The sequence below is a fragment of the Vipera berus genome, assembly GCF_964194415.1.
Source record: "Vipera berus genome assembly, chromosome: Z".
In the NCBI taxonomy this organism is placed as follows: domain Eukaryota; kingdom Metazoa; phylum Chordata; class Lepidosauria; order Squamata; family Viperidae; genus Vipera; species Vipera berus.
The window spans coordinates 33,716,332-33,736,669 of record NC_138205.1 but is presented as its reverse complement, the minus strand read 5'-3'; the positions used below and the strand labels follow the sequence as shown (position 1 = coordinate 33,736,669).

The following is a 20,338-nucleotide window of genomic DNA, read 5'->3' as shown; positions in this document are numbered from 1 at the left end:
ACAGATGGGTATTTTACCATGAAGGTATTCCACATTTTATCTATATTATATGCTTTAATTCTTCCAAACATAAATTCTAGTTCCAAAGGCAAGAGGAAATGTATAAACTCCCTAACCTCAGTGCTTGCATTCAGGAAGACGCACATCAAAATATAGAAGTTTTATCATAAAACTAGTACCCTTGTAATAAATGGGGCTTAACTAAAACAACAAATCTCTATATTGCAAATGGATTAAAGTGACATTTACCAATTGCATCTAAAACATATTCCCCACATTAGTGCCCCAGATAGTTTTACATTGGGCAGATTGCAAAGACTAGGCTTTCTATGGCTTTCTCTATCCCATCCAGTAATGACTAATGGAGATGAGTACGGACATAGTTAGAGATAGGTGTTTTTAAAATGACTAACCTATCTGTAAACAAGGAGCCACATGAAATTCTACATGGACAGTTGCCTGAATATCAGAATCATAAGTCTGAAAGAAGCACAATGCTATGCAAAAACAGACAGAAAAACTCACCAACCATGTGCTTTCGCACGTGAGCCATGGTGTAGAACTTCTTTTCACATATTTCACAGGAGAATTTTTTCTCTGCATATCCATGGACAATCTTGATATGCTCATGGAGGGACCAAAGCTTCTTGAATGACTTATTACAGGAAACACACTGAATGGGTGGACAGGATAAAGAGGAATAATTTAAACAAAGCTCACTTCAGATGGCACCAGGAAGCTGTAACCAAATGAAATGAACATACAAAGCAAAAGGCTACAACTGTATGTACACTGTTTGTGACTATTAAAATGCCATTCAGTTTATTCAGTCACTGAAACCACAGATACAAGGTTTAAGTGAGTACAGTATTCATGTGCTTACATCGCCACCTGCTGCTTCCTCAAGAGCAGATCAGCAGCAACATCCAGGCTTCTACCAACCAGCCCTTCACACAGGCGCAAAATACATTGATGGAAAGAGCAATGACGTTGGAGAAGGATATTGACTAAATTCAATGAGCTAGCCTGCCAGCTTGAAAATGATGTTTGATATCAAAATAGCTCATTTGTATTTAAGCATAATCTTGCAAGTATATTGCTATGAACTGTGAGACTATAATATTACTCAAAATGAAACAATTGTTTTTCCTATTTCGAGTACAGGAAGTTAGACTACGGATAGGAAATAAGAGAAAATGAAATAATACATTTTCCTCTAGCCAAAATCATGAAAGATCATATTAAAACTAAGTAATGTGACTTTGTATTAATGGCTGATTTTAGCTGGCAAGGACACTTTTTAATTTTTATCTTGTGTAAGATAAGATGGTAAAGCAAAGCAAAATAAAAATATTTGTAATTTGTATCATTATTCAGTACAAGTAGTCATTAATACATCTTACCATAACCCTAGCAGACCAGTTATACAAGAAAGTAATGCTCTCTCTCTCTCTCCCCAAATTTAAATTCTGTGCCAAGAAACCAGAACATTATCAGTTATTTAGATTGTGTGAAACATTTAGGAGTAAGTTAGCAAAATACAATTTTAAACATACATTTAGTGAAATAAATATAAGATCCATGAAGATTTTTTTAGATTAGTCCAAAGCACTTTAAAAATAATAAACCTACTACAAAATGCAGATTAGTGTTATCTGATTTGAAACTCGTTCTTATTTTCCATTCAAATTGGAAGACAGAAGTAAGTAGATTCCAGTTCCTAGGGCACAACAGCATAAGAATTCTGGACCAAAGGATTGCTGAAGCTGGCACAAGGAATAACAACAAATTGGAACTGTTGAATAAATTGAACAAAGCAGTAGCAGAAGGAACATCTGTGTCTTATTCCTCTGGATTCACATATATATCAGAAATATCACATCCAGTTTACAGAAAAGAGACAAAAATCAGAGCCTGGGATAACAGAATACTAAATCAAAATTCCACTCTTGATCCCAGAAATAACAATCAGCACACTGAAGGAAGCAACTGCAAACCGATCACATAGTTAAGGACCACTTATCCTTTAATCCAGACTGTGCATTTAATAGCTAATAGATGGAAGACCCACAGAAGAGGAATTTGAAGGTTATTTTTTATGCCATATTTATTTAAAATATTATTTTAAAAAAATCAAAATTGATTAGAATAAAAAGTATACACATTACTAGATTAAATATTGATATACTCAGGCAAAGAGTCTGTAGCTGAAAATAAACATCTTGCTGATCCATTTATTAAATCCAAATAAATGCTGACCATACGTATACGGATTCTTCATCTGTATTCATCCAAAGATTCTTAATTTATTAACTTGACTCCAATGCTATGGGGAAGTAATTAAAAATGTTCCTTTTTTTTTAAGGGAATCTTTCTTAGGGAACCTGCTCCAAAACGTTTATCACTTTGTTCTATAAGTTCCTCTATGATCTCTGTACCTAGATTGGTAGATATTTATCTACTTATACTTTAAGTTTCATTCCAAGAACTAACTTGAATAAATTGCATGCAAAATGCAATGTATTTTATCCAGTAGTTTTCTGATATTCAGAATTACCTGTGTATAATTCACAACTATCTTTCATGGAATCATAAAGCCCAAGCTCACTTTTTTCTTGCTCTCTGACTGATCTGCTTGCTGTTTCCCATCTCCCATTAGCAGTCATGAAGTCCATTTTTTGCCTTCATCATGATTAATGGTAAGTTAACCTCCCTCCATCTATTCCAGACAACTGGAGGCAGAAGAAACATTTTCTCATAACAATGCTTGTGAATATCACAGATTTTATGTTGGTAATAGGAAAAAGAACAATTTCTGATAAGATGGATAAAATAGGAAGGCTAAAATACTGTTTCTTAAATTGTGAGAATGTGAATGGTTTTCAGCTTGTTTATCCTGGCTGAATGCTTTATTTCTTATTCATCCAGCTCTACCCATTCAGGCAGTTCCAAAAGGATTCTGAGGAAATAGCTTTCAGTCCCCAAACATAGGTCATTTATTTTTAAATAATTATTTCAAAATCTAACAACAATCCGTAGCATACTAAATAGCAAATAGATATTTGACACACTTACAAACCAAAAGTTTTTCTTACATTTACTGAAAAGTAGAATAGGCTGTTTAGTTGACATGCCTCATTGTATTATATATTTCCTAAAACAATTTATAGCTAAATAAGATTTATGCAATTTCATTATGACAAATTAGTCTTGCATCCAGTCATATCTTGTCTACGTATGCAAGTCTACATATCTTGCATAATGGCTATTTTTTTTAACTAGAGCAAATTGCAGAATGTGTCTTCATCTTCCATTTAATACTAACCAATGTACAATATATGTGTATGTTTAGAATGCAATGTCCCATTTCTTCTGCAAGATTGTGTAGAGAACTCTTATAGCCGAGCATCGTTCCCTCCCCTCCACCCCACATCCATGCAAGTCAATTTCCTTAACTGTGCAAGAGGAAACATTGGTCAAAGTAGAAAAGTTTGGGAACTTGTCCTCCTCAAAGGATTTCCCCCCTTGCAAAGTGTCCAGGGGACAGCAGAAGGCAGGGAAATCTGGCAAACCAGTGAGAAAACCTACCTGGATGTTTTTTTCACAGTCTGTTTGCTGGTGAAGGGAGAGCTCACTTTCTAGAACAAATTTCTTCCCACACTTGTCGCAGATCTGCATGCGCCTATGAGTGACGTTCATGTGCTTCTCCAGATACCAGCGTGTGTTAAACACCCTGGGGCACTTCTCACAGGTCAAAGTCTCCTTTTCTTCACACTTTGATTTCTGCACAGGTGCCTTGGGCTCCTTTGCAGCTTTCTTCTTACGCTTGGGAGGCTCAACGCTCTTTCTACGGCCCCTTGTAGTTCTGGAAGTAGGGGAAGATGTGGCGGCTGCAGTAGATGCAGCTCTCCTTGTCCTCCTTTGTGCAACACTATCATTTTCCTCTCTTTGCTCTTTTTTCTTCTGCCTCTCATTTTCCTCCTCATCATTACTGTCTTCAGTGGCCTCTTCCTCCCCACTGTCACCCTCCTCTTCCTCACTGCTGGTCTTAAGAACAGCAGTTTCTTTGGATTGGGAGGGGACCCCCTTCTCCCCTTTTGATACATTTAATGTTTGGTTGTTAAGGTTTACCTCTACTATTATCTGCTCCCTTTTGTAAGTCACTTCATCTTCTTCCTCGTCCTCCTCCTGCAAGTCGTCAGAGTTCTCCCTGTCTTCTTTCACGGCTCGGGCCTCTCCTACTGTTCTGTCCTCCCTGAAATATGGCTGCTCCTCTCTGTCATGAAGATGTGGCTTACTTGCTTTTGGGTCCACCAAGACAGAATAAGGACTCCCAGACTCCCTTTTGTATACCTTGGTGGATAAATCAAGTTCCTGGCTGGCACCATGATAGAAAGTGGGTGATACTTGACCCCTGTCCTCCTGTGCCATCCCTGCTACATGTGTGGTGCAATTTTTAGCCATCTGCTGGCAAGAGCTGGCTGTTTCATTCATGGGGGCTCTCGATTCATTGAGCACCTTGTATTCCAGAATATCAATGAAGTAACTCTTTTGGAACAGGATGAATATCTGGAAATAACTAACTCATGACTGTTTTGGGGGAGCAGAGCAAGAAAGCACGTGTAGGTCATGGAACTCTGGTTTTATAGCAAGAAGACATCGACAGCAGTTCACAGGAAGAAAGCTGCCATTCAACAGATGAAAAATTTGTCTAGAAAAAAAGGAGAAAATTAAGTTAGTGGCTTAAGCATAGCTGGAATAAATTATCATTGGAAAAATCTGTTGCTTAATATAAGCGATGTACAGGATTTGCTCCAATAGTTGTTAACTATTTATATTAATAATAGGCTAATCATGTTATTATCTACAGGAGAAAAATGGGAAATGCTTTTTTGAATTGCTGACAAATATACACTATTATCTGAATTTTAGAGCAATAGAAGGTGCTAAATATAGTTAAAAATGGTTTTATATATTTAAGAAATAATGTGTAATAGTTTCTCTTACTCATGTTTAACCATAAATAAATAACAACATCACCTCAAATCTGGTACTTTTAATATCTGATTTAAGGTATTTGCCTACTCATATATTCAAAATTAAAACAGAACTGCAACAGATATTATACAACTGTGATTAATTAGGAAGGAGAAAAATTTCAATCATTTGAACATTTAATATTTACTTAACATTAATTTAAAATTCTTTTAAATTTTTCAAATGAGTATTAAATGCTAAATAAAAATGCAGTTATGTAAGATTATGGATGTATATAATGTATATAATGAAAATTTATAATTTCATTTGCAGAAGATTCTAGTTATGTAACTATAAAGATCATCTTGAAATATCATGATTGTGCCTAATGAAATAGGAATCTGTGATTTGCCCATATAACCTAGTATATGTATAAGTTCTTGAGAAAAAGCATAATATACAATCCAACCATGATAAGCTTCCATATAGGTATAAAGACCTGGGGCAAGATAGTGATCTCCTCCATATATATAAAAGTGGGGGGAGAAGTTATTGGATAGAAATAACAGCAAAAATCACGCGGTCTGTGTGTGTGTGTGTGTGTGTGTGTGTGTGTGTGTGTGTGTGTGTACACACACACACACACACACATATGCAGACTGCTTTTATAGCCAAAAGATCAGAAAAAGAGCTAGACAAAGCTTACAAAGTGAATATATAATTTAATCCTATTTAATAAGCCTCCTAGATCCACTCTGTGATTGAAAAGGGATATAAGTTGACAAAGAAAAGTTCTATCCCAAATTTGAAAGGCTTGACAGGAACATTTTAAGCTGGCTCTGTTTCAATGGAACAAAACTCAAAATATTTCCAACTTCTGCCATACTGAATAGTAGAAGCATAAAGCAATTCTCTTATTTTTTGTCCTGGAATCACAGATATTGTATTGTAATCTTATTTCCTCCCATTCAATTGACAGAAAATTTGATGAAAAAGATGACTTAAAAAGTTGTTATTGCTTCTTAATTAATAATAGAAAAAAGAGCAAACACAATCTAGAATTAAGAAGACATTTCCTGCCTGTGAGAACAATTAATCAGGGGAACATCTTGCTTCCAGAAGTTGTGGGTGATCTATCATTAGAGGTTTTTAAGAAGAGATTGGACAGCCATTTGTCTGGGATAGTATAGGACTTCCTGCCTGAGCAGGGGGTTAGATTAGAAGATCTCCAAGGTCCTTCCAAATCTGTTATTTTGTATACTGTAAAATGAACATTATTACCAGACTGATTTATATTTTGGTAGGATTATATACGGTATCTAGAAAAGTTTTCAGAAAATAAACTGTTTAGAAAATTTTTAGTTCTTTAATTCCTGGAGCATCTTTACAGAAAGCACAATTATCAATTAATGAGGGAGAATTTGGTTTTACAAATCTATATCGTCATGCTTATCTATTGTCAAGTATTAAATACTGGAAGCAAACAATTGGTATTTGCTAATTTGGAATATACATACATAGCACCTTTGATTTGGTGGACAGGATTATGATCTAAATATACTAAAAGCCTGGTATCTCTGGACACAATGATGTCCGTTAGGAAGTTATGGAATGAAATGACTGATTAAAAAAAAGATTTGACCCTTTTCTTATGCCAAACTGACTTTATGGGAAAATCTAAAAAATTGGATAGAAGCAGGGATATTGATTTTGGATTAACTGATAGTGGATGAATATGAATTTTAACACACACTATATTAAGAGATAACTCTCATTTCTCAGATATAACTCAATGGCAACATTTACAATTACAACATTTTTAACAACATTATTTGGATCAGACATTTCAGCTTCTGAGATGTCTAAGATACTGGAACAACTTGTAAAATCCTTTAAAATAAAAGCAAACATACAAAAAATCCTTCTACTATTGTTTTAAATTTATGTTATCATTAAATCAATTTCATGGACTCTGACTGGGCAGAGTCTGAGGTGGAGGAATCAGGCGGTCTTGAGCACGTTATCTGGACTGAGTTCGACCCTGTTTCCCCTGATGATGTGGACAGGATCATGGGGAGACTGAGCACCACCACCTGTTTGTTGGATCCGTGCCCCTCCTGGCTAGCTTATGCGGCTCGGGAGGGAACACGAGGCTGGTTCCATGCAGTAATAACTGCTTCCTTGAAGGAGGGTGTCTTTCCTGCCGCCTTGAAGGAGGCGGTGGTGAGACCCCTTCTCAAGAAGCCTGCTTTGGACCCGGCTGTTTTAAACAACTATCGTCCAGTCTCCAACCTTCGCTTTCTGGCGAAGGTTGTTGAGAGTGTGGTGGCGCACCAGCTCCCTCTGTTCCTGGAGGAAACTGATTATCTGGACCCGTACCAATCGGGCTTCAGGCCCGGACAGAGCACGGAGACGGCATTGGTCGCGCTGGTGAATGATCTCTGGAGGGCCAGGGACAGGGGTTGTTCCTCTGTCCTGGTCCTATTAGATCTCTCAGCGGCGTTCGATACCATCGACCATGGTATCTTGCTGCGGCGTCTCAGGGGGCTGGGAGTGGGAGGCACCGTTTTACGGTGGTTCTCCTCCTACCTCCAGGGCCGCTCGCAGTCGGTGTTGACAGGAGGGCAGAGATCCGCCCCGAGGTCTCTCATTTGTGGAGTTCCTCAGGGGTCGGTTCTCTCGCCCCTCCTGTTCAACATCTATATGAAGCCGCTGGGCGAGATCATTCGTGGTTTTGGGGTGGGGTATCACCAGTACGCTGATGATACCCAACTTTTTCTTTCCACCCCGAACCAACCCAGTGATGCCCTCTCCGTGATGTCCCGGTGCCTGGAGGCGGTTCAGGTCTGGATGGGGAGAAACAGGCTTCGTCTCAATCCCGCCAAGACTGAGTGGCTGTGCATATCGGCATCTCGGGTTAACCAAGTTATTCCATCCTTAATGATGGGGGGTGAGGTGTTACCCCCCGTTGATAGGGCTCGCAACTTGGGCGTCCTCCTGGATTCACGGCTCAATTTTGAAGACCATATAGGAGCCGTGACCAGGGGGGCTTTTGCACAGGTTCGCCTGGTGCGCCAGTTGCGTCCCTATCTGGACCGAGACGCCCTACGCACAGTTACTCATGCGCTTGTGACCTCCCGTTTGGACTACTGTAACGCTCTCTACATGGGGCTGCCCTTGAAGACCACACGGAGGCTTCAACTGGTGCAGAATGCGGCCGTGCGAGTTGTAATGGGGGTCTCCCGATACTCCCATGTAACACCTCTACTCTGCAAGCTGCATTGGCTTCCGGTTGCCCTCCGGGTGAAATTCAAGGTGCTGGTTATTACCTATAAAGCCCTACATGGCCTGGGTCCGGGTTATTTGAGGGAACACCTGCTGCCGGCATCAAATGCCCTTCGCCCAGTGCGCTCCCACAGGGAGGGTCTGCTCAGGGTTCCGCCGGTGAGAGATTGCCGGCGGGTGACACCCAGGGATAGGGCCTTCTCAGTGGGAGCGCCTGCCCTCTGGAACCAGCTGCCGGTGGAGCTGAGAACTGCCCCCGACCTCCGATCATTCCGCCGGGGCCTGAAGACCTGGCTCTTTGAGCTCTCGGGCCCAGGCTGAGGAGAAATTTTTAATTGGGGTTTTAATTGTGTACAGGGTCAATTTAATATTTTTTAATTCGGTTTTAACTTTTGTATGTTGGATTTTTTAACTCCCTGTAAACCGCCCTGAGTCCTCAGGGAAAGGGCGGTATATAAATGTAACTAAATAAAATAAATAAATATGCAGTTAAGAAATGAGTATAATAAAGAATTAGATTCCTATAGTGTCTAGATAATTAAAACACTCTCTAACTTCTAGAGAAAATATAAATGGATCTAAAATTATACAACTTATCCCTAAAAAATGTAAGAGTCCAATACGTTCTAAAATTAAAGACTGTCAAAATCATTTTTTGTTGGAGATGTTCTTTTAAAAATGTTCCTAGAAGTCCTATTTTTACCAAGTTTAATGAGAAAGTGGTGGATTACCTAAATATGATTGTGCGAAAAAAGCTAAAATTTTCAGACAATATTCTTTTGAACTATATACATACCACATGGCATTTTACAATTGGATAAATTCTCCATGCTCTTAATATGGCTAAAGATTGATATTGTAGCATGGGAAAGATAAATTGTTGTGGAGAAAATAGAAGGAGGAAGAAGTTTACTTTGTTTGCTTAAGTACAACTAATCACAAAAGTGATTCAAGCAAAGAAATAATAGTAAAGGATTCAGTCTAGCTCAATAATAACAAAACAGTGAAACAAACCTCTTGGCTAGTGGTCCAAAATTTTGTTCTAATGCTGTTTGTTCAGTACTCACATTTTTATTTGACAACCTGCCCACAGAACTCAACAGATAGGCTTTGTTCAAAAATTTAGCAGCTGGTAGGGAAATGGCTTTTTCTTATTTCAAAACATTTTTTGAGTATTCTGATATCTGTGGTTTATATATGTATTTTAAATCACAGAAGCTATATTAGCGACTCAACCAGCAACCCCATATTCCATTACTGCTGCCACTGACAGGGAAGAACTGAGGAGAAAGAATTGTGTGATCAGATCAGACCTGAAATGATTTTTAAAATAAAAACAAATATCCTATCTATCTGTTGCTAAACGTTTAGGATGCCAAACCTTAAGTTTATGTTGATTTGCTTACTTGTTGACCCTTAATCCACAATAAAGGCCACCTGTGAAATTGAAAGAAAATAAACAAGTCACCCTGCTAATATCTTTTATAGCTCAGGAGTTTGGATGTACCAGCAGCTAATTTTATAAACTTTAGTAGAAGCACAAAGAACATGGAGTCCTACTAAACTGGAACTCACAGAAAGAACAGACTATATTCCAAAAAATGAGAGATGCTGGATCCCGCCTAAGCACTGTGCCCCAAGTTAGCTTATGACATTTATCAGAAAAAAAATATGATAAACATAGAGGAAATAGTGACTTAAGAGAAAGAAAAAGAGGAATTGTCATTTGAGAAAGTATTATGGGATAATCAATTATCTCTATCAATTGCATTACAAACTTCTGATAGTCAATTTCCAAATGTGGCTATAAAGGTAGGCTTTCATTTGAACAAAATGAAATTGGAAGTAAAAAAGAAAATTTTAAAACTCAGCTAGTATGATTAGCACTAAAAAATTAATGTTCTTCACATTAAGTGAAATAACACAACTTTTTTCTTTTTTTGATTTATTTTTGTTGTGTTTAAAATAGTAATAGAAACAATACAAAAACAAAATTCGAAGACCCATACGTTACAAAATGCATAAGGGCTTTTATTTTTAAGTAATAAATGAAAAACACAAAATATAGTATGTTATTAGATCAAGGGCGGTATATAAAAACAAACAAATAAATAAATAAATATAATTATCTTATGAAAATATTGTGTGTGTGTGATGTGTGTGTGTGTGTGTGTGTGTGTGTGAGAGAGAGAGAGAGTGAGTGTGAGAGAGTGAGAGAGATGACTTAGAAATCAGGAGATGTGAGTTCTAGTTCTGATTTAGGCATGAAAGCTGGCTGGGTGACTCAACCCAATCCACTTAGAACCCCAGTTTTTATAGATATTTGTTATAAATAAATCAGTTTGATATGCAGATGTTAAAAGATCAATGGAAGAAAGAGCTAGAGATCCTATATTACCTAATCAATGGGAGAAAGTCTTAACTTATATACCAAGAGTGTCGGAAGACCTTACACAACAAAAATATTTATAACTTACTGGACTCTATTATATCTATATATAATTAATACAATCTGTATTATATCTCTGTAATATACCGTATTTTTCGGACCATAAGACGCACTTTTTTTCCCCAAAAGTGGGGGGGAAAACGAGGGTGTGTCTTATGGTCCGAAGGTGATCCGTATGGCCAGCCCCAACCTCTGCAAGTGGAGCATGAATCGGCACGTGCTGAGAAACGCCGATCTCACGCTCCTGCACTCTCCCTCGCTCGGTTTCAGCTTCCCTTGCTACAAGAGAAAGCAGGCTGAAACGGAGTGAGGGAGATTGCCAGGAATGCAAACCGGCTGATCTCGCGCTGCAGCAATATGCCTTGTTTCAGCCTGCTTTCTCTTGTAGCAAGGGAAGCTGAAACCGAGCGAGGGAGTTTGCAGGAGCGCGAGATCGGCCGATTCGCATTTCTGGCAATCTCCCTCACTCCCGTTTCAGCTTGCTTTCTCTTGTAGCAAGGGAAGCTGAAACTGAGCAAGGGAGTTTGCAGGAGCGCGAGATCGGCCGATTCGCATTTCTGGCAATCTCCCTCACTCCGTTTCAGCTTGCTTTCTGCAAGAGAAAGCCGGGCTGCAGGGCCGCCTCCGCGGGTACTGCTCTAATGCAGAGAGGGAAGGACAAAGAGGGAGGGAAGGAAGGAAGGAAGGAAGGAAGGGACAATGGGGGAGGGAGGGAGAGAAAGAGAGAGAGAGAGGGAGAGAGAGAGAAGGAGAAATAATTTTTTTTCTTGTTTTCCTGCTCTAAAAACTGGGTGCGTCTTATGGTCCGGTGCGTCTTAGGTCCGAAAAATCCGGTAATCTGTATTATATAAATGTGACTATGGCAAAAATTGAATTTTTCAGAATATGTTCTTGAATTACATATTTAATACATGGAATTTAACAACTAGACATAAATATATTATTCTCCATGCCCTTACTAGAACTAAAAAACTGATATTGCAATTATAAATGTATAACCCCTTCACTTAATGTATTGAAGATCTAATTACACTTGCTGCTTATGAGTGGATTGCCTACAAACACAGATTTTGAATGGATACGTATAATGAAATATGGGGCTCATTTTTACAAAATAAGTAGGTCAAGAATGATATATAAATGTATTTCAAATAATTTTTAGTCTCACTTTATTCTCATTTCAAATTCGGGGCTTGTAGATGCTTATGTTCTGCACATTTTTAATTATAGACAGACTAAACCTATTTTTCAATTAAACTACAATGAATATGAAAGAGCATTTACATGATCTACTGCAACAAAAATATTTGTTTTTCTATCTTTTAAATAGAAATAGAAATGGTGTCATTAAGGCCAGTCTATTTTTATTCAATCTCTCATTTTCTCTCTCCCATGTAATTTGGCCAAACAGAAGTTTATTAAGATAGCCAATTAAGAGTTAGCTTCAAGTATGTGGGAATTCTAAGTATGCATTGAAAAGCACTGCAAGAATAAGACATATTCACAATTTCCTTTGATGATGGTGGAGAAACATAATGGATCTATATACAAATTGGTTTTAAGCCATACATCACAGATATACGAATAAAAAAAATACTGTTATAGTACTTGGGAAAAATAAAAAAGGTAATAATTAAAAAATATTTTTCAAAAGGAAAAAAAAGAACACATTCAAAGATTTTATATATTTCCCCACACTAAGCAAATACATATTAAAGAAAGCATGAAGAAATCACTATTCAAATGAGATCTAGTTATGATTCATAGTTTATAAATATTTAACAAAACATCTATGAAAAGTACCATAAATAGTAACAGGAAGCATCTTATAAGATGGCCATTCCCAATTGCTACTTCTGTGCTTTTTATGCAAAGATGGGAGGAAAGGAGAGGCCTCTGAGTCAATTTTGGTTCCTGCCCATTCAGTTTACATGTGCAACTTTTTGTTTTCTCCAAGTGGTTTGCTGTGGACTTCTTAGTGCTGAAAGACACGAGACTAACCCAAAGTCACCTAGTTCGCTTTGTGCCTAAGGAAGGATTAGATCAGTGGTCTTCAAACTCGGCCCTTTGATGACTCGTGGACTTCAACTCCCAGAATTCCTCAGCCAGGCATGCTGGCTGAGGAATCCTGGGAGTTGAAGTCCACGAGTCATCAAAGGGCCGAGTTTGAAGACCCCTGGATTAGATCTTAGTATCTCCTGGTTTCTATCTCAGTGCCTTTAGCTACTGTGTTACTAACTTAACAACTCCAGTGATTCACTTAAAAACTATGTCAAGAAAGGTTGTAAAATGCTGCAAAACTCACTTACCAACTGTCTCAACAGAAATTTTGAGCTTAATTGTAGTAGTAAGTTAAGGACTACTTGTACTATGCTATGGCCAGCCTTACTTCATTTATCATGAACCAGTTCTCTTTGTTGTTGTTCTTTTTGAGTGGCCCCACTAAATAATGACAGTAAGCATATCTTGGGACTGAAAGTACATTTTCCTCTACCTACGGTATATTCTATTAACATTTTTAATTGCTTCTGATCAGAACTTCTGAACAAAGGGCAGTCATATAGGAATATAAGCACCCTTCCCTTTGCTACACTTTTATCATTTATATGGGCTTTCCCCAAGCAACTTTAGTTACTCGTATATGCACATACAAGACCACTCTGATATAATGGATAAGGCATCAGGCTAGAAACCATGAGACTATGAGTTCTAGTCTTGCCTTAGGAAGAAAGCAGCTAGGTGAGATTGAGCTGGTCACATTCTCTTTGCCCTAGGAAGGAGGCTATAAGAAGCCACTTCTAAAAAATTTGCCAAGAAAACCTGCAGGGACTTACCCAGGTAGTCTCCCAGGAAGAAAAAAAAATACAGCAGGCAGATAATAACATCTAGGAAAGGCTTAAGTAATTTTCTCTGTTGTTTGCTGATGCTGACTGTAATGTGAATTCTTCAACCCAATATCTGTGTCAGAGATATTATATCTTAAAACTAACATGATTTAAGACCTTTAGAAGACTAACAAGATTCTTATGTAAGATTTTCAAACACTTTTAGCAGTTGCAATGCAGTTGTCTTGCAAATTATATTTTTAACCAAAAAACCTATTTAGTTGTAATAATTCATATATGCCATTTTTTGCTTTAAAATATATTCTGGCATTACTTGATTATTTACAAAATAATTCCTTAATCTAAAAAGAGTTTGCAAACAGGTAGCACTGCTAAACTATTTGGAAGAAAAGTCATAACCCATAATTGCTATTAACAGGAGGGAGATAGATGTAATTTTCCTCCTAATGCTTCCAAATATTCAAAGAAGAGTCAAGAAACCTACTTAAATATGGTTTATGTTTAAAAAATATTTAAGAATTTGTTTAAAAGTCAAATGGATGATTCAGTCAGGTTCCGTTCCAGTAAATACTTGTTGGAAGAACTTTAGGCTTGCTGTTGTGTATGACAAGTCCAAAAATGGTACAAACCATTTCAGATGAACAGCACAAGAAAATATTCAGAAATAAACAATTAAAAGATAAGGTAAGGTAAGTAAGTTTCAACGAGTTACGGGTGGAGTATATCAACTTTTTAACTGATAGACCGGCATGATTACTAATGGGTAATAAATTCTTGAGGATAAAGATAGGGTTAAGGAAGAGTCCAACTAAGAGTAAAGAAGGCAATGCATGATGCTTGCAAATTTCTACAAATATAATTCATGCAATGAAATTCAAAGAAATACTTGATAGTATTTTGATACTATACACAATTCACATTCAATGAGTTCACACAAAAGCACTGGCTTCCAAACACAATGTTCCTGAGACGGACAATTATTACATCACTTAAAATTGTTATCTTGTATTGGAAATCTTGATGTCTCCCAATCCTTTTTCAGCCTCTGAGATCCCTACCTAGAACTAAGGAGAAATTTCCTGACAGTTAGAACAATTAATCAGTAGAACAACCTTCCTCCAGAAGCTGTGAATGTTCCAACACTGGAAGTTTTTAAGAAGAGATTGGACAGCCATTTGTCTGAAATGGTATAGGGCAGTGATGGTGAACCTTTTAGCCAGAGTGCCCAAACTGCAACCCAAAACCCACTTAAGTATTGTCGAGCGCTGGGTGGGCGTGGCCCATTGGGTGGGCATGGCCCATTGGGTGGGCATGGCTGTGGTGGTCACAGCAGACTGGATGGGTGTGGCCGGAGTGGGCATGGCCACTTCGATGTTGCTCATGGGGAGGGATGCCTGTGGGAGCCAGGCAGGGTTGGGGGAGATCCAGGGAGGTCTCTGGTGGGTGGGACGGTGGGTAGGAGGCTCATCCTGTGGGGGTGAGATGACGTGAGGAAGGAGGCAGGGCAGGGGTGCCATTGCTGCAGGCCAAGGCAAGGTGATGCAGGGGCCAGGACGGCTGCTGCCTGACACCATCGGCCCCCAAACACAGCAAGCACATGGGGGCCAACTGTGTCCATCAGCAGCCACAGCCTGCCGGCCCCTTGGTTTCAGCGCGACATGGCTGTTTGCTGCCTCACACATTGCACCCAATGTGGCTGCCATGAGGCCACGGAACAAACCGGGCGGAGGTAAGGAAGCAGTATACCGTTTTCTTACTGCCACCCGGCTTGTTCCACGGCCTTATGGCAGCAGCATTGGACAGGAGGCAGCAAACAGTCAGTTTCGGCATGACACAGCTGTTTGTCACCTCACGTATTGCCCCCAATGCTGCTGCAATGCAGCTCGGCCAAAATTGGCCGTGGAACAAGTGGGGCAGGTTTTCCCTTCACCTGCCCATTCAGCTACAGCTTTGGGGGCTCTGTAGGCAGAACTGACAGAGAAGAGAACTTTGCAGCTCTGCCTACAAAGCCCCCAAAGCAGCAGGTGGAGCGCCGGAGGCTCAGGGAAGGAGGGTGCTGAAGTGGGCAGTTGGGCCATTGGCAAAAGCAATGTGTCTGAGTGGAAAGCGGCCTTAGAACAAGTGAGGCAGGTAAGGAAAGAAATCTTTGCTCCCCCCAGAAACTAACTTTCTTTCCTTACCTGACTCCCAGCCCCATGCCGTTGCTCCTTTGCAATCCGCCGCCGGGTGCAAGGAAACATAGTTTTTTTAGGGAAAAAGGTCAATCAATCAATTCCAACTTCATGATCTTCACCACCACGGTACTAGTATCTTCTTATATAAAAAAAAAATATTTTCCTTAAATCATGTGGCTACTGTAAGTTAACTGAAAACAGTAAATAAAGAGTAATTTTAGAATTAAGGAAAATCTTACCAAATAGAGGTTTTTTTTTAGTGTTTTTGATCTCCAATCTTTTTATAAGTATTCAATTTGTACAAAAAACTGTGATACAAATGCAAACCATCTGGTAAATGTCAGTAATCTTACACAACATCCCTAGAAAAGCAATTCTATTGGAAACAATTATCTAATTTGTTAAAAGCATAGTGTCACTGCTAAATCTAATTCTGTGTCTAGTTATCTTTCCACCTGAAATGTAGGAATGTAAAAAATATAAAAAGAGTATTATTTAGTTAATGTAATATTTCTTAAGAACAACATTAATCTCTTAGAACATTATGAGCCTCAAACCAAAGTTCTGCTTTATTCCAATGAAGATTTCCATATAAAAACTGGAATTCTTCTTCATAAACAAGAGAAAACATCCCTGCCAACCATTATTTGCTTTATCTGATCACTGGAAGCATGTCTGCTTGCTTGTTTTTTGCTTCTATTGCAAATATGTTCCATACTTACACACACACACACACAGGCTATCAATTTCAAAAATATAAAAACTACAAAAATTAAAGCAAACAGCAAATCATACAAACGGGACATCTCCTCAAGGCTACAATGTATCAGTGTCCACAATCTATTCAAAGGATTAAAACAGTTAAAATATATAATTCAGAAAATCAAGAGGGCTACAAAATCAGTATAGCAGTGAACATTTTTCCCTTCAACACAATGTTATCAGATTACGTAATCTCTGAATGAGAAACAGATCATAGCTATGCACATTCTCCATTAAAAGAAGAACCCTGAATAAATAATTTGAACTTTTTATTGAGAAAAATTTCCATAGCATATTTTCTGCTAAGCTGTTTGCCATTTATTGGACACATAACTGATTCATGCTAAGCTCTAGCTCTGGTTTCTTCAATATAGTGTAGTTTCCATGAGAATCTTTTTTGTTATTTCTAGTCACCTACCTCCTGATTTTTTTAAAATAATATTATTTAACTGAATGGCTAGCATGCTGTAAAATAAAGCAAACATATTTCACATAAGAAATGTTCCATAAACCTTATTTGAGCCTTAAAAACACTGTTGAAGAAACTACTTAATAGCTGAAGTCGAACAATACGTCTAATCTGTGCAAATCCACCAAGGGGATGGGGATACAGAACAATCCTAAGAGCTAAGTGCAGACAGATTTCCCCCTACACTCTATGTCAGGAGTGTCAAACTGTAGGCCCACGGGCCGGACGCGTCATGATGAAACTGCGCCCACACCTTTGCTGGAAATGGGGACAAAGTTCCGAAATGTTGCACGTCATGTGATGTCGCAAGTTTGACATCTCTGCTCTATGTGTATGAATTTTACTTATTTCTTTAGCATGTTTCATTTTAGCTGCCTCATTTTAGTTTGTGAACTGTAAAATTTCCTTAATTCAACCATCAATTTAAGTATATTGTTCAGTATATGGACATATAAGCAGTCCTTTCTTATGATCAGAAGTGGAACAGAAATCCTGTCATAAGTTGTTGCGGTCATAAATTGAGACACTTATGTGACTAGACCTAGCCTTTTGACACGTTTGCAGGGGTTGTTAACCATGGTTAAACCATGCAGACACCAGCAAAAAAGTTGCAAACTGGTCAGGTGACTGCAGCATACTGCAACCAGTCGTAAAGGCAAGCCAGTTGTCAGTTCTCCAATGTCAATGAAGCCGAGTGACCAGGGCAGGGGAAGGGATATTTTGTGATGGTTGGAAGTACTTTATGGACTGTAAAACACCTGTACCAAGGCAAGGACTATCTGTACATACACACAAACACACACACTTCTGAGTTGTTGATCAAAGTTTCCATATTCTCTCTCTCTTTTTTCTTTTCTTCTTTGTCTTTCTCTCTCTCTTTCTTTTCTTTCGTCTTTCCTTCCTTTCTCCCCCAACTAAAAAGCCATAGTTAACATAATACATGAAAGGAATATCTGTTGGTTCCATGAATCTTAAACATACAATTGCTCTTAAAAGTTTTTAAACTGAATTTTCAATATTTCTGCATAAATATGACCTAGATTGTGATCTGATTTCCACATAAGATCTAAAATTAAATAAAGATAACCCAATTAACAATGAGTCAAAATTGTTCATTAGTTTATAAGAAAATGATCCAAACCTACATATCTGAGTGTGGTATAATCAGAAGGAGGGGTTGACCCACCAGCAAGGTGGATGGACAGTACAGCTGCAATGGGTGCATCACCGGAAGTCTTGAAGGTCCAAGTTGGGGACAGATCCTCTGGAGAATAACAGTCTGTGTGACTGATAAAAGTGGACACCAACAGGATAGCACATAATCAATCAAACAGGTACAACCGCATAATTTAAAATACTAATTTATCTACTCCTCTGAATAATACTGACCACCAGGCAGCATCATTTTATCAGTTTCATTCTTATTAGGAATTGCCAGTACTAGCATTATATCCCGGATACTAACCCAAAAAGCAAATTACATTTATAAAAACTAGGCTCCTATAAGAAAAAAATTAACTGGATTCCAAAGAACATAGAACTTATTAGATTTTCCTCTATCCAAAGTTGCATGAGAAGATATTGTTTAGGGGGAAAATTAATGATACAGCAATGAAATATCCATCAGACTGAAAAAAATTGTACATATCATAATCTGAGATTTGAACTTTTTTGAGTTCTGGTCATTGCAGAACTCAAATAAAGATAAAAGATAAAATAAAGATAAAAGTTGCCCTTTAGAGAAGAATCTCCTACTAGAATACAGGATGGCATTTTCTGGATCAAACTTTCCAGAATAATATATATGTAAGAGAATGTCAATTATAACATTATTTTATTGTGTCATTTATTAGAGGACACAAATATTAGATATATTTTTTCAAATTTCTTTAACATATAGAAAAAATGTATTTGATAATTTAGGTACATTCATGGGAAGGTGGAAATGAACAAAACCCAGAATTTTGCACATTTCCACGTGCATGTGAAATGAACAATGCTGGGGAAGGAGAAAATGAGTGATACAAAAGGTAGAAAAATTCCTTTACCAAAGCATTCCATTTCTATCACAAAGCAATCTTTCATTACTGGAAATATAATAAATTTAGTGTCCATGAAAGCTGCATTTAAATATCCATATGAAGATTGAATCATATGAAGGTTCACTGCATAGTCAACCAGATATTTAGAATGGATTTGGCTTTTTTATCCACCTATCATGTCATTCCCAAGGATCTGGATTAGGCAAGTGTTGTTTGATCATGTTAAAGTATGGTGGAAAGATGTAAACTGTTTCAAAGAAACCTGCCTTCTGAAATCTGATTTTGACTTTTGTCAACGCTGAACGATTATTATCACAACTGCAAGTTCTTTAGTTAGTATTGGCCTTCGTGTGCAGTGAGTTCTTCTCAAGAATTTAGGACATTGTAATATATCAGCATAGTATAGCATGGATCGAAGTAATGTGGCCTTTTGTATGTAATTGACAGAAGGAAATTTTGTCAATGCACAGATTCTCTAAGTGTCATCCAAGATTTTTTTGGTATGGCACCCAGTATGTCAATAACCATATCATAATCTTTCCACTTTGATTTTCAGAACTTCATACTTTGTGATCTACTCCAATTCTTTGTTTTCTATTCTACTATCTGTTGGTATTGCTGCATCAATTATCTTCTTTTCAACCAGAGTTAAATCTCTGGTGTGTTATGAACCAAGATTTTATCAGTTTGTATTTGGAAATCCCACAATATTTTAATGTGGTCATTTTCAACAACTTTTTCAATTCTATATTCCTACCAATTTTTCAATACTAGCACATAATAATTTTTACATATGTCCCATTTAATCATTTTGGTGACTGTGTTATGTGATTATTTTTTATTGGTTGCATAGTCAGTCAGATATTTAGACAGGATTTAGCATTTTTAGCCATCTTTCGAGTTCTTCTCAAGGACCTGATTTTATGCAGATGTTGTTTGAGGGTGTTAAAGGCAGCATTGTTACTTATTGTATTCTCTGTTAAAAAGCCTAACTGAATTGGAATCTATGATTGAAGAGGAAGTGATATAATATACCTGTATATTAAGACTGTAAGAGTTTTTAAAAATTATTTACTTAACCATTTTAAATAGCTGTCAGTTTCACAACAGTGACTCTGATGACACAAAGGGGATCAAAGCCAAAACAAACAAGCAAAAAATTTCTCAACAACTTAATATAATGTACTGACATGTAGAAATAAGACATCCAAAATAGTAACAATAATGTAACATACTCTGAAGTCTAAAACATTACATACTCAGTACTATGTAATTTTTTTTTTTTTTATTTTTAATTTTAATTTTTTAAATATTTAAATTAATTAATTTTTTTT

At 37.6% G+C, this 20,338-nt stretch overlaps 1 protein-coding gene across 1 annotated transcript in view; it reads right to left on the bottom strand.

Annotated features, from left to right (window-relative positions):
• ZNF652 (zinc finger protein 652) overlaps positions 1–20,338 on the bottom strand; it is a 48,908-nt gene that overhangs the window by 23,329 nt on the left and 5,241 nt on the right. The window contains exons 2-3 of the mRNA XM_081343700.1: positions 3,589–4,711; positions 526–673 (exon numbers count right to left, since the gene is read on the bottom strand). Coding sequence (XP_081199826.1) covers positions 526–673; positions 3,589–4,494 — 1,054 coding nt within the window. The 5' untranslated portion in view covers positions 4,495–4,711. The remainder of the gene's footprint in view (positions 1–525; positions 674–3,588; positions 4,712–20,338) is intronic.